Source organism: Aricia agestis, chromosome 2 (genome assembly GCF_905147365.1).
Source record: "Aricia agestis chromosome 2, ilAriAges1.1, whole genome shotgun sequence".
Classification (NCBI taxonomy): Eukaryota; Metazoa; Arthropoda; class Insecta; order Lepidoptera; family Lycaenidae; genus Aricia; species Aricia agestis.
The window spans coordinates 20,860,672-20,883,251 of record NC_056407.1 but is presented as its reverse complement, the minus strand read 5'-3'; the positions used below and the strand labels follow the sequence as shown (position 1 = coordinate 20,883,251).

Sequence of the window (22,580 nt, the reverse complement as noted above, 5' to 3'; positions counted from 1 at the left end):
TAACTTATGATTTGGCTTCCGTTGGACAATCGGCTCACCTTCCTCTGCAGCGTCATCGGGTTGATTATTATCAGCGCTAGACTTGCTAATCATCTCTTTTATAATGTGTTCCCAGAATTCTAAAATACTTAGTTTTTTTCCTTCTCCAAATTTCTGGTGCATTCCCCAAGCATTTACTAACATTGTGCCACAAACAATCTCGGTGATAAGTTTGCAGTACCACTTTAGGGGTTTTCTAAGGCCGGTATAGTACGAAGCCATCTGATACATATTCACGCGTTATGAATGATGAGACAAAACAATTAACCTATTACAGGATTTAATTAGATCGTTAAAAAGATAGAGAATGCATAATTTGTGCATAATCATTGGCTGTGTCCACCAGTGGCGCACCCCGCCCGGCAGGTCTTTCGGTTCATGGGGCGGTGATGTACCACCGGTGGCCATATGAAGATTTGTCCCGTTTGGATACTATATACCAGTTCATGAGGTCCCGGTCTGAACGTGTTAACAAATTCTACATACCAGTAAATATTATGTATAGCTTCGCCCTTTTCGCTACAGTTGCGGAGGTGATGCGAATATTTAGTTTCTGATCTGAAGTTAGTAACGAAACAGCCGAGCCATACAGAATATTTACTGATATTAAGTAAAATTTGTTTAATTTAGGGTCAGTAGTTTAGGCCGTGTAGATGCAGAAGCTTGGCTCTACGTGAGATTTCATGTCTTTTTCACAGGGTAAACCTTGTCGTCGTCTCGGCAACATTTTACAAGAAATATTTTGGTGGGATTTCAGCTATTTTTGTAAGTTGGTTCTTATAAGTACTTATTTAAAGATATTTATTAACTGTCTACAGTCCCGTGTAAGCTCTTATGTCCTAATTCATAAAATTGGTTAAAGTCTCATAAAATTTAAAGTAGGTATAGATCCCATTTTGGTGCTAATAGGGAACTCCTCAAAATTTATATGGTGAATTCAGTTTTGTGAGAAGTAGGCATACGTTATCAAAAAGTAGGATTTTGCACCGGGTATACCATGGTCCCGAAGGTGCTGAGAGAACTCCCGACTACTTATAGATACAAGTTTGAGAGTGTCATCGTTTCAACTGAAACTGAAAGCATTTGCTATTATACAAATTCTAATCATCATAATTATACAGTTATAATATTTTGTATTGCTAATCAGTAATAAATTACATACTATAGTAGCAATTTCATTACAGTTGAGTGCTTATTAGATGTAAGGACTTAAAAGTTATGTTAATGTTTAGAAATAATAGGCCAGCAAGTTATTATTAAGAAGTAATTAAAAACGAAGAGCTAAGAAAAGATAAGAAGAAATTGCTCATTTTTGTCATGTAAACGCAAATCTGGGCCATGATGATATTATTTCTAAGATGGGCCATGAATAAATCTCTGGTAACAGGAAAAGTTTAAGAGGACCTGGCTCTTTGACTTGCATAATCTTAAGCGGAATCGAATGAGAAACTAGTTAAGGTAATAACTCCGTCCACTTTCTTGTAAATGTTGAAAGTAATACGCCCGGAGTTGAGAGCGCTTTCGCCTTTTGTGGGCTCGGCGAGGCGGGGTGTTTTTAAATTAGCAGCGTTATAATAAAAGTTCTTGTTGGCTGGCAGGATACGTACCGAGGTTCATTTTAATAATAAGTAAACAAGAAAGTGAACGTATTATGTAATTCGCGAGTGTTTTCCGACGTGATGGGAGTGAAGTAAATATTTTTACTTACAGAACACAATAATATAAAATTAGTTCAAATTATATTAAAACAGATAAGGACCTATTATTTATTATTTTTTATATAAAGCTTAAAAAGAAATAATTGTTGTTTACTAACATTGTTAAAATATTTTCAATCGTGAATTGGCATATCGATCTTTTAATTCTTATGAAATATGTAAAATAATTAACTAATACCATGACCCTTACCGCTTGTTTATAATACTATATTGTGCCTGCTCTTTCACTACATATGCGAGAGAAAGAGAAATGAAATGATTAATTATAAACAGAGATTAACCTTAACAGGCTTTGGAGAAATAGGCTCTAAGTTTATCAATTAAAGTTTTAGCAAGTGAATTAAAAATTTCAATGGGTTGACCCTTATTTATAGAAAATGTGCGACGGCTGGAATGCTCAAAACCTTTACCCCACGGCCCACGCATATCAAAAGAAACCCAACAATATATATTACCAAAACAATTTACGTAATTAATTAAGTATTTGAGTTAGTTTAATCGAGGATATCAGTTACAATACCTTAAGTTCGGTTTTACCGACCACCCTAAAAGCTCAGTCCCTTTAACCAAAGTCTCTTTAACGTGGGGAAATGCTTTACGCATTCCCCGCGTATTGGGGATATCGGCTGGGGTATGTGGGACTCCCCTGGGTACGGTCTACCTTTTAAAACTCCATGATGATGTACTCCTTGCTTAAGACAGAAGAGCGGGTACGATATATTATAACGTAACGGCGCGGCGGTGGTGGCGGTGAAATTAGTTAAATATATTATACAGGGTGTAACAAACTAAGTGGTAATACTTTGGGGTGTGTATGGATACCCTATATCGAGTTCGCTGCGTTCAGCGGTTCGGGCGTGAAGAGGTAACAGACAGACAGACAGAAAGACAGACAGACACACTTTCGCATTTATAATATTAGTATGGATAATATTAGTATGGACTAGACGTTCCGCGCGATTTCGTCCGCGTACGGCGTAAATTATATCTAGTTTTTCATAGACTAATTAGTCCACAATAAATAGCCTATGATCCTTTACGTATGGTCTATCTGTTCCAAATAACATAAAAATTGCTCCAGTAGTTCGTGAGATAAGCCCTTTCAAATAATTTCTCCCGTTTTTTCCACATTTTCCTCTATTTCTTCGCTCCTATTAGTCTTAAAGTCATAAAATTTAAGGGCAACATTTAAGTTTGGTGTATTTAATGAAAATTAGTTGTAACGTACACGTCTTTACTCGTCAAGCTAAGACAAGTAAAACTTCTGAGTTCTGAGACTCGTTCTAATTTTAACAATCACTAGGTGCTCAAAAAAGTTACTTAAAATAAAAATCGTTATGACTTATGAGAGTAAATGAATAGAGAGTGCTCTTGTGTACTGTGCACACAATTGGGCACTACAAAATTACTCCTGCGTAACAGGCCTGGTTTCAATGAAACCAGCCATCGTCACCGAAACCGGTGACAGTGGCCAGTTTCATCTGATTAATTATTATTATTAATCAGTTTGTATTACATAATATATTAAATACCTCTACTAGCTGTCCCGGCAAACGTTGTTTTGCCATATAACTATAAAGTATTTCATCCATATTATTTTTTGAAGTTAACTTAATTTTATTAAAGAGAACTTCATTAGAATGTCACCATGGCAACGTCCATCGTTATCCCATCGCACAAACAATGGCCGCCGTCAGTCTCGAGTTATAATTCAACAAATGCATATTTTATCAATATAAAAAGGAGCCAGTAGCCGATTCTCAGACCTACTAAATATGCATATAAAATTTGATAAAAATCAGTAAAGCCGTTTGGGTGGAGTAACATTTTGACACGAGAATTTTATATATAAGAAGATTTTTCTTTTCAGATTGATATTGCTCCTAGGTGCTCTGGCTGCGGTACTTTACTCAGTACATATTCTGGTCAAGGACTATCAAGCACTGACGGCATCTAAAGTGTTAAAGTTACTGTTCAAGAGAGAAACAGATGGTCGAGACAAGCCGGTAAGTTTGATTATATAATTATTAACACGTTTCCATAAGCTTGGGCTGTATGTATGTATGTAACGGAAATTTGAGCACGATTTTTACCTATCCAGTAGTCTAATTAATTCGAAACTTTGCATAAACAATTATTTGTTAAATAAAACAAAAAATATCGGCCAAGTGCGAATCGGACTAGCGCACGAAGGGTTACATACCGTTATAGAGCGAAAAAAGTGTTTTTTGTATGGGAGCCCCCCCCCCCCCCCCCTAATTATTTATTTTATATTAATTATTATTGCATATTAAAGTAAGCATATAATTATTAAGGATTTTGTGAATATTTAAAGTGCCTATCTGTTGTCATTATGTATTACGAGCAAAAAAGCCAGAAAAATTACGTTTGTTGTATGGGAGCCCCCTATATTAACTTTTTTTTTGTTTTAAGTATTCATTGTTATAGCGGCCACAGATATACACAATCTGTGTAAATTTCAGAAGAATGGCTATAGCGGTTCTTGAGATACAGCATGGAGACAGACAGACAGATAGACGGACGGACAGACAGACGGACAGACATCGAAGTCTAAGTAATAGGGTCCCGTTTTTACCCTTTGGGTATGGAACCCTAAAAATTAAGAAAAAGTGTTTTTTTTTAACTATTATTATTATTGTTCTTAACTCTAGACTCTAGAGAGTAGAACAAGAGTATAGAAGTAGTATAGAGTACAGAATATAGAGAATAGAAATCTAATAAGTACTAGAACTATAGGAATCTAGTAGAACTAGACTAGTATAATATAACGCGATAACCGTATATTCCTTGTTGTAGATTCTTTATTTGGTACTCATAGCCTAAATTTAAATATGTTTAGCAATTTATAATAAAGGAGAATGGGAAATTTTGTATGAAGCTTAATATTTCCGCGGAAAAGAACAATTCCAACATAATATAATTCATATTTGCAGTATGCTATTAGATTCCCATTTAGTCACTGAAATATACTAAGATGCAACAAACCATATTTTACTAAAACTAAAGACTAATTTCAAAACTTTAAATGCAAGCGACATTTACTTAAGTAAAATGGAGCAGGCATTACTCCCTATGGATGAAATGGTTTTAGCAAAAGGGACCTTGGCTTGTCTCCAAAACTTAGATCCATTATCATATTAGACTTAGTAATAGTGGCGTATATAATTTATATCCTTTTAGACCGGTGATTCTAGGGTCGTATTTTGATGCGACCCTAGAATAGATAATAATAATACGAAAGGTCAATTGACTGTAAGTTGTTATAGGCCAAAGTGTACAAATAACATTGACGATATAATAATTATACTGTTTGTAGTATAATTATATACAAATTACTTTGACATTAATTTGTATACTTCGATCTATTATAATTTACAGTTAATGGACGTTTCTCTATATTATCTTATAAAAATGAATTTTTAAATTTGTTAGTCTCGCTGCAACTGGAGATCGGCTTACCGATTTGGCTAATTTTAGTCTTAAAATGTTCGTGGAAGCCTTTGGAAGGTTTATACGGTTATAAATTTAGGAGTTAAGTGATACGAAGTTCACGGGCCATCTAGTGATTAACAATGATCGGCCAAGTGCGAGTCGGACTCGCGCACGAAGGATTAAGTACCGTTATAGAGCAAAAATAGGCCAAAACTTTTGTTTTTTGTATGGCATTGAATTTTAATTTTATTTTATTAAATTTTATAATAAAATATAAAAATACACATTTTCCCATAAAAGTAGCTTAAGTCCCTACGAGGTCTATTCCAGATCTGTGCCAAATATTGCCAATTTTTATAAAAATTGCTCCAGTAGTTCGTGAGATAAACCCTTTCTAATATTTTTTGAGTTTCTTCGGTCGTATAATTAAATTAGTCTTAGCATGAATTTACGACCTATAGTATACCGTGGTTCGGAAGGTACTGAGAGAACTCCTGATTCTTTATAGATACAAGTTTGGGAGTTTTGGCGTTGTTTTAACAACGGAAAGCATATTATTATTATTAATAGCCGATGGTGTCCCACTGCTGGGCAAAGGCCTCCCCTCTTTCCTTCCACATGTCTTTATCTTTTGCTAAATGTTGCCACTCTTTATCAGCAGCGTCTAGTTCATCGCGCCACCTTTTCTCAGGTCTGCCCCTGTTTCGCCGACCGTAGCCACTCCGTAACTAGACGTGCCCTGCCCAGCTCCACTTTAAACTAGCCGCTTTTCTGCCCACGTCCATTAGCTTCGTTTTGGAGCGCAGAGTAGTGTTTCGGATACGATCCGTTCTTTGCATATGCTACTATGCAAATTACATTCATCATCATCATCATCACTACCATATTATACCATACATCGTCCCATGATTATGAGCCTATTATGATCCTGTTATTGGTACTTTTTATAGTCTTTTAGATCGAGACTCGAGTTGTCAAGAGATAATTAACAAAAATCTATACTTAATATTATAAACCTGAAGAGTATGTTTGCTTAAACGCGCTAATCTCAGGAATCAGACCTGTATCCGATTTAAAAACTTATTTCAGTGTTAGATAGCTCATTTATCCAGTAAAGCTATAGGCTATATAAGAAACTCAGGAAAATGTGGGGAAAACGGGGGAAACATTAGAAAGGGTTTATCTCACGAACTACTGGAGCAATTTTATGGCAATATTTGGCACAGATATAGAGTAGACCAAGTGAAGGGAGTATAGTAGGGACATAAGAACTATTTTTTATGGGAAATTGTACGGTTTCTGTAAAATTCCTAATTTACGCGGGAGAAGCCGCGCGGGACATCTAGTACCCTATATACCAAAAGAAAAATTTTGCAAATCGGTTTACAAACGGCGGAGTAATCGTTGAACATAAAACATTACACACATTTGAAAGTCGGTTAAAATTGTAGCCTATGTGTTATTCTGATGTATAAGCTATATTATTGTAAAGTTTCATTAAAATCCGTTCAGTAGTTTTTGCGAGAAAGAGTAACAAACATCCATACATCCATACATCCAAACAAACTTTCGCCTTTAAAATAAGGACCCTGAGCCATGTAAGGCCATGTTCCTTTGAAGGCCAACTATAAAAAAGTCGCAGTTATCGTCATGTAAAGATATTTTCCTTCTACTACACACTTAGATCCATCAAACTTATGGCCACAAACGCGGCGGCGAGTCGATCGCGCCGCTATTGTGGCAGTGAGATCTCACTGTTTGTAGACTTTGGTTGTCGAGGCTACAATTGTAATTTCCGCACCCTGAAAAACTTTAGTTTTTAGTTACGTAACCTATATCTATCTCAAATTTTATTGCAGGGGATTATTATATATGGATATATGTAATATGTATGGCACTAATAAAAGAAAATCTACTTTTGCCTCGATTTACGTTAAAATATTGGTAATGTTCCTAGGAAGGCCGGTGGTTCCTTATAAGGCCCAACCAAAGATTTGATAGTTGGCCTTGCTAGGGAACATAAACTTTACAAGTAACATCTAAACATCATTAACATATAAACAGTTATTTTTAGTAAAAAATAAATGCGTACCGTAACAATTAAAATAATGTTGTTTTTTAAAACATCTTTACTTATATGATTATTAAACTTATACACGCATATTGAACACGAGCTGTTGCCCGCGGCGTCGCGCGCGTTAGCAAGTATTATTATATACAAACTTTCATCCCCTATTTTGACCCCTTGGGGGTAGAATTGATCAAAATCCTTTCTTAGCGGATGCCTACGTCATAACATCTACCTGCATGCCAAATTTCAGATCCGCCCGATCCGTCCAGTGGTTTTGGCTGGCTCGTTTATGAGATAAGGGGACAAACGAACAAACGGGTCACCTGATGGAAAGCAATTTCCGTCGCCCATGGACACTCGCAGCATCAGAAGAGCTGCAGGTGCGTTGCCGGCCTTTTAAGAGGGAATAGGGTAATAGGGGACGGTAGGGATGGAAAGGGAACGGAATAAGGGAGGGTAGGGAAGGGAAATTGATTGTATTATAAAACGCATTGGCAATTAGTTATAACACAATTTATATAAGGTGTCAATGTGATACTCATTGCTACTATTTTTTTAAAAATTCCATTTATATATTCTTAGTTATAAGATGATGTTCAAGCAATGTTCGTTATAGTTTTTTTTTGATGATATAAATATATTGAGCATTTAATGTGTTGCTTAATTGAAAGAAATTATAATGTCGTTTTAGTAAAAGCAAATAAATAAATAATTGTAACTCTATTTTCAAGTTAAGCGACTGATGTATACTATTGGCCTTGTTTGGAGCTGTGTTCCTTGCAAGGCCATTTGGAAGAGCTTAGCAAAACTTAAGTTTATTGAATGGCTATTGAAGCTAGGTTAAAAAGAGATTTATAATATGATACCTTATGAAACAGAGCATTACTTAATAATTTGTTTTCTTAATTTATTTAGTTAATAAACGAATAACAAGCATTTTCCCGTTAGATTGGCCTTACATGGCTCAGGGTCCTTATTAGTAGGATAGTAGGATAGGATAGTAGGATGTCTCATTCACAAGGCAAACCTTTTGGGGTCGTCGAGGAAACATTTTAAATGACATATTTTTGGTTGGATTTCAGTCCTTTTTGTATATTAATTTGCTAGGCAGTCTTTTGAGTGTTTTTAGGGTTCCGTACCTCAAAAGGAAAAAACGGAACCCTTATAGGATCACTTTGTTGTCCGTCTGTCCGTCTGTCAAGACCCTTTTTCTCAGGAACGCGTGGAGGTATGAAGCTGAAATTTATATCAATTACTCAGGTCTACTGTCCCTTGAAGCTGTGAAAAAATCAAACTTCTAAGCCAACGCAATCAAAAGATACAGCCGTTTATGCCGCAAATTTTCGACACTTGCAAGGGAATCAAAACCTACAGGGTGCTTCCCGTGAACTCAGAATCTTGAAATTTGGTACGAAGCAACGTCTTATAGCATAGATAAAGGAAAAATTACGAAAACCATAAATTTTTAGTTACATCACATAATATATTTTTTTTAATAATTTTAAACTTACTACCCATTTCCTCATAAACGCGTAGAGGTATTAAATTGAAATTCATACCAAATACTCAGGTCTATAATACCTTTAAGCTGTCGGAACCCTCGGTGCGCGAGTCCGACTCGCACTTGGCCGGTTTTTTTAATATGTTTTTAGTTACTGTCTACAGTCCTTTCTTGTCTATATTGTCCATTCCGTGAACTTTCATGTCCAAATTAGATACCAAATTGCAGCTTTCTAGCACTTCAGGAAGTAGCCAAACATGCAACACAGTGATAATACCTTACAGTGTGTATGTGTTCCTTTTAAAGAGATCACTGTGAAAGTAGCAGCGCTGAAAGACCTTTTTTTTTTCAATTTTGTATGGGCAAGCGACCCAGCGTCACGAATTTCCCCATACAAATGTGAAAAAAAATATCCTTCAGCGCTGCTACTTTCACAGTGAACTCTCTACAAGGAACACATTATACACAATGTAAGGTATTAGTTAGTTGTAGTCTTGTTTTACCCTGTATCACAGAATAGATAATAGTACAAGTACCTGATTAAGTATTTTGTCTATCCGTCTATCTGTTACCTCTTCACACCCAAAATTAGAACCGATTTTGCTGAAATTTGGTATGAAGATATTTTACCGGGAAAGTACATAGGATACTTTTTATCAAATAAAAATGTACGTTTCCCGTGCGATAAACAAATTGCTCAACAGAGTGGCAAGCGACATCCAGTAAAAAATGAATAAGAAAAGAGAAAGTAATTGTAAGTCAGTGTGACACAAAATAAGTAACTTTTCTTTTTACCATGTCACTTTATTAATGCATTTCCTTACATAGTAGGATTACTACTCGTAGATAGGGTCACAATTTATGGTCAGCAGTAAGCTATCTGATGGGTCATCAAGTCGGGCTTTCGACCCGATCCTGTCACGTTCTTTCCGGATAAAAGGGTTCCAACGATAATTTGTTTTTTACAGCCACTCCGTTTTTACGAGCACGTGGAATGTAAATCATATTATTTTCTTGTCTGCATAAAGGAGGTGAGTTTCCTTTAAGTCAACAATGGTTAAAGGGTTTCATACCTTCAAAAGAAAACACGGAACCCCTAGGATGACTTTGCGGTCGATCGACAGGTCCGTTCGTCCTTTTGTTATGTCTCTGTCTTCTTTAAGGTGACACCTTGATAATTTGGCTGCAGCGATTTCGTTTTTACTCAACAACGACTAAAGCTAAGAAATTAAAGTTCATTGTCAGTATTCATCATGCCTTTATCTTTGAATTATCCATAGCATAACACGATTGGTTAACTTTTATAAGACAGAATTTTAAATCAAAAATTCTCTATAAAAACAGGGATTCTAATTTTGCCAACAGATAGGAGAGTGATTTAAGCTTCCGAAATTTGTATTTAGAAATTAGTTCAAGCATACACTACAATTTGCCGATAGCTTATATGAAAGATATTTATGGTTTTAAATTACGCGACAAAAACCATTTTGTCGCTAACGTCCTTTCCATTTCTTGTTTTCTATGAGGCCGGCTCGGCCTCATAGAAAACAAGCGATCTAAAACATAATATCCAAAATGATTTTTTACTTTAACGCGGCGTCACCTTAAGCATTTTATTATATTTATAGGGGGATTCGGGGGCGATAAATCGATCTAGCTAGGAATCATTTTTAGAAAATGTCATTTTATTCGTGCTTTATCGAATACCGAGCAAAGCTCGGTCAAATAGCTAGTTATTACTTATAACGCGCCGCTCCCGCGCCGCCGCCACCGTCCCATGACTGCTCTCTAATTTCGAAGCTGAGGCTGTACAGCAGTGAAAAAATCGAATTAATAATGTTTAAGTTTACACGAAGGTCGTGTTTTTCCCAAAGCAACTTATTTCGACATTCCCAAGGGAGAGAAAAAACCGAGGGCCTTGTAATAATTATTGATTTAGGAATGAAAAGTAACGACGTAAGTAATAATGCTTTTTTTTTTTGTAAATCAATAAAATATACCTATCTCTAACAATCTTTCCCCAGTCTAAATAATAAACAGGTTATTATTTATATTTGATGTTATATTTTCTTAATTTCAAACATCTCGCTTTATGAATCACAAGGAATTTCCGTATTTTACGAGTATTTGCCTTTCCTCGTAGCTTGGTTCGTTTGAAAAGGAGAGAAAAGTCAAATCGAGTGCAGCGATCAAATAACGTGGAATTACTGCGCTTAGAATTCCGATACAATAGATTTTGAACACACATTTTCTGAGCATAAAATTGCTGTACTTTTAGGTATTTTATGATTAGTTATTATAATGAAGATTTTGACAAAACATATATTAAATGTCTTTGTGCGCGACCGTTAGTCTATAAATTATTATATCTAATGTTTATAATAATTATGAGCGACCGCTGTTTAACATTCACGTACCCATGATGATGTCACACATTAAAGAGGATACACCAATGCAAGGGCTAGAGAAATGAAAAACAAGTATTTGTAAAGTCTATTGCTGTCTTCCTAACCTCAAGCCTCCCCCCGCAGAGCACGATAGAGACAACAAGACAAAATTTGTATTTTTTTTTATGAAAGTAATTCATAAAGCGAGATGTTTGCAAACGAGCAAACGGGTCACCTGATGGAAAGCAACTTCCGTCGCCCATGGACACTCGCAGCATCAGAAGAGCAGCAGGTGCGTTGCCGGCCTTTTAAGAGGGAATAGGGTAATAGGGGAGGGTAGGGATGGGAAGGGAAAGGAATAGAGGAGAATAGGAAAGGGAATTGGGCCTCCGGTAAACTCACTCACTCAGCGAAACACAGCGCAAGCGCTGTTTCACGCCGGTTCTCTGTGAGAACGTGGTATTTCTCCGGTCGAGCCGGCCCATTCGTGCCGAAGCATGGCTCTCCCACGTATAAATGAACAGAAAGTCAACGATTGGTTGTCCCCTGATTTCTTCCCCAAAACTTAACCCATTTAAGTACTTTTTCATTAGAAATTTAAGCAAGGCTTGAGCCGTGTCCCTATGTTTTTTTTTTGTATTGTACAGGAAAATCTGGCTATTTTTTTGGTTATTTGAACGTTCATATCTTTTTCAATAATTAAATTATGAAAAGAAAGAAAACATATCGACATGCATAGTGGCCATAGATATTCAGAAAAACATTATAACTCTACCAGTATTGTCCAGGGAGGAAACAGACGACAGCGTTTTTATGGAAAAACGGCCCTAGTGTATCCTCTTAAGCATCCTTGTAGACCTATAGCTGCTGATATAATTAATAAATGGTTTTTAGTTTTAAAATTTTAGGTCTGACACAAATACTAGGACTTTAATTTGTCAGAAGTCGGAAACATTTTTATGAATATTCCCCTGCAGTACGTAAAAGCACACATCAAGTAATGCGCCCAACACAAAGGCCTACCTCATAAATGCCCAAAAGCATTTTTCATTACTGTATCAAAACTACAATGTTACTTTAATAAAAGGGAAAATGAAAAGTTCATTTCGGAATGGTCTCGCTTATTTTGCGAGTGTAGTTCATTTTGAGTGTGTGATAATAATTTGGCTCGTTCTGTGCAGATGCCTAGGGTGAGATGGGGTCAGATGCTTCGCTATGATCCTGTGCAGTGCGCCCGGTACCTCTATTGTGCTCTTGGCTCGCAGCCGGGGGACAATGGGCTCCGCCGAGGTCTCATCAGCATGCTCGAGTGAGTACAACGCCAAATTGAAAAACAAATTTTCTACGTTCATTTTCATTTTTGTGGGCCGGTCTTTTCACTTCATTTCGCAGTTTGTTTCGTTTTTTTTTTGCGTCCCGCTCTTTTATTTGATCACCGTAAATAGTTTTGGGACTTTGTTTTCGTTGGTAATTAACTGTGGGTAATCGAAATATTTATTGTTTGGTAAATTTAATCGGCTGTGTCGCTATTCAAATATACTCATTACACATTGCAATAATAATTAATTGCTATTCACTGTTATAAAGTGACAACCAATGATGAAAAACTCAAAGCAGATATGTTGCTACCGCGGTACCGCGCGCGTTGTGAAGATTCAAATACGGCCCAATTGGGCCGTCTGTTGTTTAGTCCGCATCGAGCGCAGTCACGAACGTGCCGCGTCTTGTCTTACCTAAATAAATTGAAAATGACATCGTGCGTGTATCGAAAATGTACCAATTATGACTCGAAAGTAAACAAAACACATGGAATCTCTTACCACATGTCTTGATTGCAATAAATACCTCGATAATTTACACTTTCAATTATTTTTTCGAACAATCTGGAAAAAATCGAATTTTCGTCATAGCTCAGGCGAAGAAAGAGACAGCGATACGATTCGACGTTTAAAAATAGAACTGTCTCTTTTATGTAAATGGTTTTTCGTATATTTTGTTTCACTTATCTGTCAAATTTGTCAATGGTTGCAATTTTGAATTTGTAAATTTAATATTGCAAACATTTTAAGCATACTATTTTCCGGCTTAAAGAGATTTAAGCCGGAAAATAGTATGGACGTAACATATCTGTATAAGTAGCGTATCATTGGTGACAACCGATTATTTATTATTTTATTTTTAATTTATTTACTTACTGAATAAAACATAATATACAATTTTATATATTTTAAACAGTATTCAAAATCACTGAGGTTTATGTAAGTGATATCACAATAGCGAAATCTATAATATTATATTAAAAGTAATTAAAAGTGTTCTCAACACCTTGCCGATAACGTATTTTAAAAAACGCTACATCGAAGTTTTCGAGCACCCTTTAGTTGAGAAACTTAAATAAAACACCCATCTTTAAAAGCTTATAAAGCAAAAATAAAGCACTTTTAAAGCTTAAGCGGGAAACAACAAGCTAGATAAGTGGCGTATCTAGACTAAATAGAAGAATACTAAGTTTTATGTACCCTGGTTCCGTACAGCTTTATTTTCATGTTAATAAAAGCAAGTGTGTTGAATATGACACGATATGTAAATGACATAAAATATTATGCTAAAGTGATTACTGATGCCCTAAACAAAGTATCTTTCGTTAAAAACGATGACGAAATTCGTTATTAAAATGTATGGGATTTGACATTAGTCTTCGCAAGCGAAATGTCATTTAGCGATAAGTTAATATGTCAATCCGCATACATTTTGTTAACGAACTTCGTCATCGTTTTCAACGAAATAAACTTTGTCTAGGGCAGCTAATTACGTTTGTTTTAATGACAAAATAAAGTAATTATCGCTCATAAAAGTTACTTTTATCCTAGTATTACCTCCGTACTAAAATTGTATATATATATATATATATATATATATATATATATATATATATATATATATATATATATATATATATATATATATATATATATATATATATATATATATATTTTTTTTTTTTTTTGTTATGAAAATAAGCGGGCAAACGAGCAAACGGGTCACCTGATGGAAAGCAACTTCCGTCGCCCATGGACACTCGCAGCATCAGAAGAGCTGCAGGTGCGTTGCCGGCCTTTTAGGAGGGAGTAGGGTAATGGGAGGGTAGGGAAGGGAAGGGAAGGGAATAGAGGAGGGTAGGGAAGGGAAAAGGGTAGGGGATTGGGCCTCCGGTAAACTCACTCACTCGGCGAAACACAGCGCAAGCGCTGTTTCACGCCGGTTTTCTGTGAGAACGTGGTATTTCTCCGGTCAAGCCGGCCCATTCGTGCCGAAGCATGGCTCTCCCACGTATATATAAATAATCAATGCGAAATTGTGTCTATCTGTCTGTCTGTCTGTCTGTAGCTCTTCACGCCCAAAACGCTGAACCGATTTTCCTGAAAGGCATACTTTTATTCTGAAAAATGTACGGTTCCCGCGCGATAATACTCATTTTGGCGCAACGGAGTTGCGGGCGTCTTCTAGTCTCACTTTATAATATTGCTTTAAGCATTGATCTCATCAATAATTATTTCTATATCGGTTGTATTTTACATAACCATGTCGTGTAAAAATTCGTCCAACGGTCAGTGTACTAAACTGGTTACGAGAATTCACATTTTTAGCGAACGGAAGTGACGTAACTGTTACGTTATCAGTTATCACAGTCTTTTTATATTTCATGTCACATATTTTTCGCACAGTGCACCATCGCTATGCATTTTGAAACACATATTTTCGTCTTTCGCAAGGAGCTCGTATTTTGAATGGTTAGTTCAATTTTCTTTATAACAGTACCAGTCTCCAATAGGTAAATAAGCATGTAAATAGTTTTTTAACCCCCGACAAAAAAGAGGGGTGTTATAAGTTTGACGTGTCTGTCTGTCGGTCTGTCTGTCTGTCTGTCTGTGGCATCGTAGCGTCCAAACGGTTGGACCGATTTTGATCTAGTTTTTTTTTGTTTGAAAGCTGACTTCATTGAGAGTGTTCTTAGCTATAGTTCATCATCATCAGCCTGCTCCGTGCTGAAAAATCGCGGTTCATCTGGTTCATGAAGGGCCGATTAGCAACTTGCAGTCGTTTGGTGGGCTTTATTGCATTCTAGTTCGTGACATTTATGAATATCATCACCTGGTAATCAAAAGGATACCCAACTCCTCACCAACTTAGAGCAACGGTTTCGTGTTTGGGCTCATTTGAATTGCGACAGCTAGTAAGACGTAGATAGCCAATAAATTTTTGCATGCTGCTGCTGCAGCATCACCTGGATTCTATAGGAGCCGAGCTCCATATGAACCCAAAGTGGAGGTTTCATGTTTGGACTCATATTGACGGCCTCATCCAAAAGGACATTCGTAGATGGTATTCATTGGGATATAATATGATCCTGTTAATAGGAATTATTCTGCACTATAACCAACACAAGTTAAAAAGCATGAAATAAAATTAAATTAAGAAATTTAAAAAAACCCCCGCCAAACAACTTTAAAAAGTAATGAAATAATATATTTAACTGACTTTAAGTTTAAATAATTCCTAAGTGTAAAGTGATATTTTAGCCCATAATTGTTGTCAAGCTGTGTCAGGGGACCGCTAATGTAGATGTTTGATTTCACATAACATTATAGTTTAAGGGTCAGGTCACAGCGAACCGAATCGAGACAATCAGTGACATGGCGATACAAAATGCAAAATACACTGTTGGCGGTCCCCCGACACACCGTGACAACAATTATGGACTAAAATATCACTTTACACTTAGGAATTATTTAAACTTAAAGTCAGTAAAATATATTATTTCATTACTTTTTAAAGTTGTTTGGCGGGGGTTTTTTTAAATTTCTTAATTGTTTAAAATGAATAAGTGTGGTCTAAAAAATAAATATAATATTAAATAAAAAATAAAATACTTTTATTTTAAGCTTATATTAGCTCATAAAAATTAGTAAATGTGTTAGTAACATACACATTAACTAATATTATTGGTAAAAGTGGTAAAAATGCTTTTTGTAATACTAAAGGAACCCTAAACACAGGCCGCCGTGCAATTTTATAAAGCCTCTCTTGTTTTGCAAGCTTAACAACTTTTTTGTTTATTGCCTTATCATAATATAATCAATTCGCACCTACCTTTTTTCTGTTATATTTTATTAGGCACAGACAATACTTTTATTAGTATAGTGTAGTATATTACATTAATAATTATAGGCATTCAATCTCAAATTGTGAGCTATCTTAAACACAAAAAAAATCTGTATAATATTTTTTAACAAAATATCAAAATCAAACAGTATTTAAAATTTTATAGCTATTAGTGACATAATTATATTAATACTAGACGACGCCCACAACTCCGTTGCACCAAAACTCGTTTATCACGCGGTAACCGTACATTTTTCCATGACAAAAAGTATCCCATTTAAACCTTTCCCGGGGATTCAAAGTATATTCATACCAAACTTTAGTAAAATCAGTTTCGGCGTGAAGAGGTTACAGTCAGACGGATAGACTTTCGCATTTAAAATATTAGTATGGATATAGATTTGCACAATGGATTAACACATTCTTCGCGAGATTTAATCTTGGCTTAGTTTTGGAAATGTATGCGATAGGCCCGCCCGATAAAGGTGCTTCGTTTGAACAACGATACACGGAAACAACAGGGATTTTTAATTGTAAAACGAAAAGGTACGAAAAGTTATTGACTTACAAAACCAAAAACGAATAGTGTTCTGTGGGTAAAATAAATAAAATTTTAATTAACAAGTTCTTTGATTACGTTTTTTAATGCGACAAGTAGTAACAGCTATCATTAAGCTTCTCTCGACTATTTTTGACAAGCTGATTTCGTTATTATACTGCTTATGTGTTTGCGCATACACAAGAATTTTTTTAAATGTTTCTTAGGAAAATGGAAAATGATACTGCTTTTGGTCTTTACTTTTTGTTTATTTTTTTTTTATGAAAAAGGGGGCAAACGAGCAAACGGGTCACCTGATGGAAAGCAACTTTCGTCGCCCATGGACACGCAGCATCAGAAGAGCTGCAGGTGCGTTGTCAGCCTTTTAAGAGGAAAAAGGGTAATAGGAGAGTGTAGGGATGGAAAAGGAAGGGAATGGGGAGGGTAGGGAACGGAATAGGGTAGGAGATTAGGCCTCGGCGAAACACAACGCAAGCGCTGTTTCCTGCCGGTTTTCTGTGAGAACGTGGTATTTCTCAGGTCGAGCCGGCCCATTCGTGCCGAAGCATGGCTCTCCCACGTCTATTTTGGTCATTGCCTTAATTCCCTCTAATTTGTCGTTGAATTAATTTGAAGTTAGTATCATTTCCAAGAAGGAAGTCGAATTGTTATTTCTATTGTTAATTGTATTAATTGAATCATTTTAAGCTTTCAAGGGTTGTAATTGGAGATGGTTCTATTTTAATTATAAAGGAAGATGTTGAAAAAGTCGGCCAAATGCGAGTTGGACTCGCCCACGAAGGGTTTGTTACCATTATATAGCAAAAATAGGCAAAAATTGTGTTTTTTGTATGGGATGGGAGATTAAGTAAATTATCTAGTTTATTTTAATTGCATTATTAATAATTATTATTAAAGTATGAAAACAAAATATGAGTATTTTGTGAAAAATTCAAGTATATAATTTAAAGTAGACTGTCATTGTTGATATTGAGCAAAAACTTTTAAAGAAACCTGTTTGTTTTATGGGAGCCCCCATTTTGCTATGTATAATATATCGCCTGGAGACAGACAGACAGAGAGACGGACAGACATCGAAGTCTTAGTAATAGGGTCCCGTTTTTAGGGTTCCGTAGTCAACGAGGAACCCTTATAGTTTCGGTCTATCCGTCCGTTTGTCTGTCCGTCCGTCCGTCAGTCTGCCCGCGGTATTTCTCAGATACTATAAGACCTACAAAGCTAATTTGGCATGAATGATGCCGACCAAATGGTATGTAAGATCTTTAAATTTTTTTAAGGTACTTTCCCTACACATCAAGCGGGGATGAATTTTTTTCGCGTCCACCCCACCGTGTGTGGGGTGTCGTTGGATAGGTTTTTTATTTAAATATTATCGTGTCGTCCATTACTGACTTTAACCAGAGATTTGACAGTTCATTACAGCTAAAAGTAAGTTGGTGCAACCCACCCTAAGCTAATCTTCATAAAGTAACTCTAACAAACTTAAATAAGATGACAAATTCTTCAAACGGCCAGCGAGGCTAAAATGGTCGCTTTGAAGAATCATATTATGACTCATTCTTTTAAAATTGCAAAATAATCTGCTTGCAATTCATATCTAATAATTCGTACTAATTTAACATTTGTCAGTTTGACAGTTTTGGCAATTCATTTGCTGAATTGATTGAGACGAATTGCTAAATGTGACCATTTTAGCCCCAGACATACCCAGTACCCACGCGGAACAGCTTGGGTCAATTCTTAGAAAATGTTGACATTACTTTGAGAAAATTTAAGAATATTTTAGAACCCGCCAGCAGTCATTTCCGTACTAAACCTACTACAAAAAAAATGAACATCGTTTTTTAGGGATCCGTACCCAAAGAGTAATAAACAGACGGATATACGGACATACGGACAGACGGACAAACAACGAAGTCTTAGTAATAGGGTCCCGTTTATACCCAACCCTAAAAAGGGGACCTACTTGACACGCTCTACTTAAATAAATAATATAATATTATAATATTATGTAGTGGGTGTAATGTAATAGATTGTAATGAAGGTACCTATGTATAATATAATCATGTAATAGGTAATATTAATATTATATTACGATAATTGAACTTAAATGTTATTCTTTTAAATTTAATTTGTTATTTTTTTTTTAGCAATATTCCGCGAAAACATTTTTTTTTTTCGCGGAATATTGCTGAAAAAAAATTATAACAAATTAAATTTAAACTATGGATTTCCGCAAAGTAACGCCTGATTCCATTAACTATTATTCTTTTAAATTCGTACAATACCTGAATTTAAAACATTGCACAAAAATATTATTCACAGTAGGCGCTAAAGAACTGAGGGACGAATAAAATAAAATAATTTACGGCATGTTACAATTTGGCGTCCATTTTTTGTGTATCCCGAGGCATTCTTCATGAATGTTTGATTGTAAAAAAAATTTCAATACTCAGTAAACTCAGTATACCGTACAGGCTTTTGAAATATTATTTCATTTCTTTGTTACTGCACTTTTGTTCGCACATTCGGGGTCCAAAAATGGAATGAAAGCTCGCACCCTTTTATTTGAAACAAATTAAAGTACTAGCCCGAATTTATTGCGCGGGAACCGTATACAGCAATACCCCGCTTGGCTGTGTTCACACGTGCGCGTTTTCTGCGCGCGCGGATTCAGCGCGCGTCGCGTGTTTTCCCAAACGTTAAAGCAGTTTGAGGTTCTATGCTAATTACATAAAGCTTATTTTCAAATATTTCACAAAAACCGCGTACGCGCAGCGACCGCGCAGCGTACGCTCAGCCACCGCACAGCCTACGCGCAGCGACAGAGCAGTCCCAGTATATAATAAAGTACTCTGTGGAGCAGTCTACGATCACCGCCCGCGCGGCTAGTGTGTCTGTCATCACTCATTCCCTTTGAGACCGCGCGACGGATGCCCGTTGCCTTTGTGCGATGTCGTCAGAGTTATTAATTTCGTTAATAGAAGAAAGGGATGTCTTGTGGGACAAGACTCTCGAAATATACAAAGACAAACGTAAAACTTTGCAAGCGTGGCATGTACTATGTACTATATATTATATAATTAGAAGGTTTTGAGACAATGCCAGATGCAGAAAAAAATAAACAAGGTAAATTTCTTTTGATTTGATGTTCAATCATGCTTGTGTAAATGTATACGTACACATATTTTTACACACAGATGTAAACCTATTTCGGTTTCGTTTGACAGCTCGAGATTGTTGCTCTATTCCGCTTGGTATATTAACTTTATGGTTCTCTGACAAAATAGGTTACATTTGAAACTTTTGGAACTGGCACCGACTGCAAAATTATGAATATTGAGTACAGAAATAGTTGAATTTATGGATACCCTAGCAACTAAGCGGACGCTGCGCGGTGGTTGCGCGGTGGCTGCGCGGTGGCTGCGCGGTGGCTGCGCGGTGGCTGCGCGGTGGCTGCGCGGTGGCTGCGCGGTGGCTGCGCGGTGGCTGCGCGGTGGCTGCGCGGTGGCTGCGCGGTCGCTGCGGGGCAGCTGCGTGTACGCGGTGAAAAGACGGTTGCTGAATGTACGCGGATTGTGCGCGTAGTCATATGAACACGCCCTAAGGGCGTTTGTGCACTACACGGAATTTTACCGTCCGGCGTTCATAACTTTCACGTTTGCCATATAAATAAGGTAGGAAATCGAGATGCCGCGTCGCGCCGCATGGTAAAATTCCGTGTAGTGCACAAACGCCCTTACGCGAGGGATACGTTCCGGAAAAAATCGCGCTGAAATTCGCGTATATACGCGAATTTCAGCGCGATTTTTTCCGGATTTATGATTGAACTAGTCAAAATTTAATAAAAAAAGTACGAATCATTTTGATTCTAAAGGCACTTTATGCAATACATACCAGTAATGATTTTTAGGAAAAATATTTTATGGATTGTCTTTTGGGTAGCGTTTTTTACGTTCTTGTACAATACGACCATAAAGTATAGTTTTCACAGAGCCAGTACTGGCTGCCAATAAGACTGGCAGCCAGTATTGGCTTGGTATATGCCGCGTGTGAACAGTTTTTCAAGCCAGGCCAAACTGTTCACACGCGGCATATACCAAGCCAATACTGGCTGCCAGTCTTATTGGCAGCCAGTACTGGCTCTGTGAAAACTATACTTAATACCCAACACTGTTTTCAATTTTTTGACACATGTTCAAGACACAGTTATCATCATTGTCTATACTGATGACTACATTTGTGTTTATACGAATTTTTTCGCTACGATATGAGCGCGGAGCGCGTTATAGTGAAACCGCGCAAAACGGGGTCGGTAAAGCGGGGTATTAGGTACTGTATTTTTCAGGGATGAATCGAATTTATAATTCATTTTTATACTTGAAAATAAGCCCTGAGTTGTCTCATTTTCTAAACATTCTACATTATATTTCCAGGAATTTGATTTGAGCGTAAACACGATATCCTAAAATTTTATTGATAGAAAAAAATCACAAATATGCAACTAATTGTTCATGAATAAAATTTTATCACTGAGACACTTACCTAGCGGATTTTTAAAATGTTGTATTATATTTTATCGAGTTAATAAAAAAATACTAACTTGGCGATAATTCCGCGTCGTCCTTTTTCACCTGGCATATGAAAGACCGGCGTGAGAGTGAAGAGAGAAGGGCGATGCTTGATTTTTTGCATTAGTCGCCCTCTTATGCGTGAAGAGGTAACAGACAGACACACTTTCGCATATAATATATTATAATATTAGTATGTATACGTACAAGTAAATTAATTTTATTCTGTTTGTTACAGCTTGGCTCCAGCAGAAGCGGATCGGGAAGCGTACGAGACGTTTAAGTCGGCTTTCATTCTAGGAAGAGCCAAACAAGCCCTAGATGTATGCACCAAAGAATACCACTTATGTCCATTTAATTTTAACGTATTGTTGCACATAGTACAGTACTTGTTAAAAAATAATTAAAGTTTATGAAGAACTATACATGTAACATGAGTAAGAAAAAGGTGTTTAAGCGTCCCTAGTTGACTTTTGAAGAGTTATTTTATCTTTAAACGAGCAAAAAAAAAACAATAATCCATTTTCAATTTTCAACTTGTTGTCAACAGACTTCAACCATAAATAAAAGAGTATAATTCGTATGTATAGGCTTGTCACTCAAAAATCTGTCATTTTTCCTAGGAAAAATGACAGAACCTTACACACACTACGACACTACTACTAGTAGTAGTGTCGTAGTGTGTGTAACGTTTTTTTTGTTAAAAATATATATGATAAAAGCATAATTTCAAAATAACATTAGCTCGATGCACTCCTTCACCATATAAACTAAAACTGTGCGAAATTTCATGCACCTACGTTTCCCCATTTTTCGTAAAAAGGGTTACAAAGTTTTTCTCTCACGTATTAATATATAGATACTACTGTAGACAAAAAATACAACCTGGATTCTACTATCAGAGAAGTTGATTCATAGAGACCTACGTAATTCGGTCGCGTCATAATATCAAACCCAGCCGACAGATCACAGTAGCTGTGAACATTGAATTGACATAATATTAATCCAACTAGTTGACGCAGGTCAAAACTGCCTATGAAACAATTTCTTCGATGGTAAATGCTGATTTTTGCAATAATGAAATTAGTACCTGGATGACCGAGCTTTGCTCGTTATAG

General features: G+C 36.4%; 1 protein-coding gene across 1 annotated transcript; it reads left to right on the top strand.

The window, feature by feature from the left end:
• The first annotated feature begins 1,718 nt into the window (after positions 1-1,718).
• LOC121739705 lies at positions 1,719-21,869 on the top strand. Its single transcript, XM_042132240.1, has 4 exons — positions 1,719-1,729; positions 3,628-3,763; positions 12,351-12,478; positions 21,701-21,869. The coding sequence occupies exons 1-4, from the start codon at positions 1,719-1,721 to the stop codon at positions 21,867-21,869; spliced, it is 444 nt and encodes a 147-aa protein (XP_041988174.1).
• The last annotated feature ends 711 nt before the right edge of the window (positions 21,870-22,580 follow it).

Bases quoted from the DNA above. Each gene is read 5' to 3' on its own strand.
- LOC121739705 (XM_042132240.1), top strand. The intron at 3,764-12,350 runs GTAAGTTTGATT...CGTTCTGTGCAG, and splicing joins CAGATGGTCGAGACAAGCCG to ATGCCTAGGGTGAGATGGGG. The intron at 12,479-21,700 runs GTGAGTACAACG...TGTTTGTTACAG, and splicing joins GGTCTCATCAGCATGCTCGA to CTTGGCTCCAGCAGAAGCGG.